Source organism: Monoraphidium neglectum (assembly GCF_000611645.1).
Source record: "Monoraphidium neglectum strain SAG 48.87 unplaced genomic scaffold scaffold05547, whole genome shotgun sequence".
NCBI lineage: Eukaryota > Viridiplantae > Chlorophyta > Chlorophyceae > Sphaeropleales > Selenastraceae > Monoraphidium > Monoraphidium neglectum.
Window position 1 is genome coordinate 1 of NW_014008083.1, and position 598 is coordinate 598.

The 598-nt window shown below is 70.1% G+C and overlaps 1 protein-coding gene across 1 annotated transcript in view; it reads right to left on the reverse strand.

The window, feature by feature from the left end:
- Nucleotides 1-142: 142 nt before the first annotated feature.
- The window catches only part of MNEG_15668 (hypothetical protein), a gene marked incomplete at both ends in the record, with an annotated part of 2,929 nt that continues 2,473 nt past the window's right edge, over nt 143-598 (reverse strand). The window contains 2 exons of the mRNA XM_014035861.1: nt 143-238; nt 297-373. Of these exons, the coding sequence (XP_013891315.1) occupies nt 143-238; nt 297-373 (173 nt within the window). The remainder of the gene's footprint in view (nt 239-296; nt 374-598) is intronic.

The window sequence follows — 598 nt, forward strand, 5'->3', positions numbered from 1 at the left end:
GGCCGCGTGCAGCGGGGGGTGCGGCCGAGTGTGTGTGAGTGTGTGTGCATGTGTGCGTGTGTGCTGTGTGGTGTGTGTGTGGGGGGAGGAGGCGAGTGCGACCCGCAACACTGGCTTTGTGCCGCCCGCCCACACGACTGTCTCAACAGGACCCCTCCTTTCCTTGGTTGCTTTGCTCGGAAGCACTCTGAACCGGCCCTGACACCGGCGCCTGCTCGCCCGCCCTCTGCGCCCAGCCCTTGGGGGTTGTGTGGGGTGCAAGCATTCCAAAAGAGGTCCCCCTGCCGCCGCCTCACCAGGATGGCTGCGCCGGGGATGCCCGTGAGTGGGTTCATCTCGGCCTCCAGGTGCTCGGGCAGCTGCAGGTCGGTCGCTGGGGGTCGGCAGTTACGGGCGGTTGGCGGCGGTTGGAGGCAGTTGGAGGTAGTTGGGAGCGGACGGTGGGCAGAGGGGGTCGGTGGAGGCAGGGCTGAGGGTGGTTGGGAAGGCGCGCGCCCGACGCGCGACGGGTGGGAGCCGGAGGGGCGGAGGGGCGCAGCATAGGGAGGCAGGGTGAGGGGGTGCACTGCGGCGTGCGGTGGGCCGGCGTGCGGAGTGC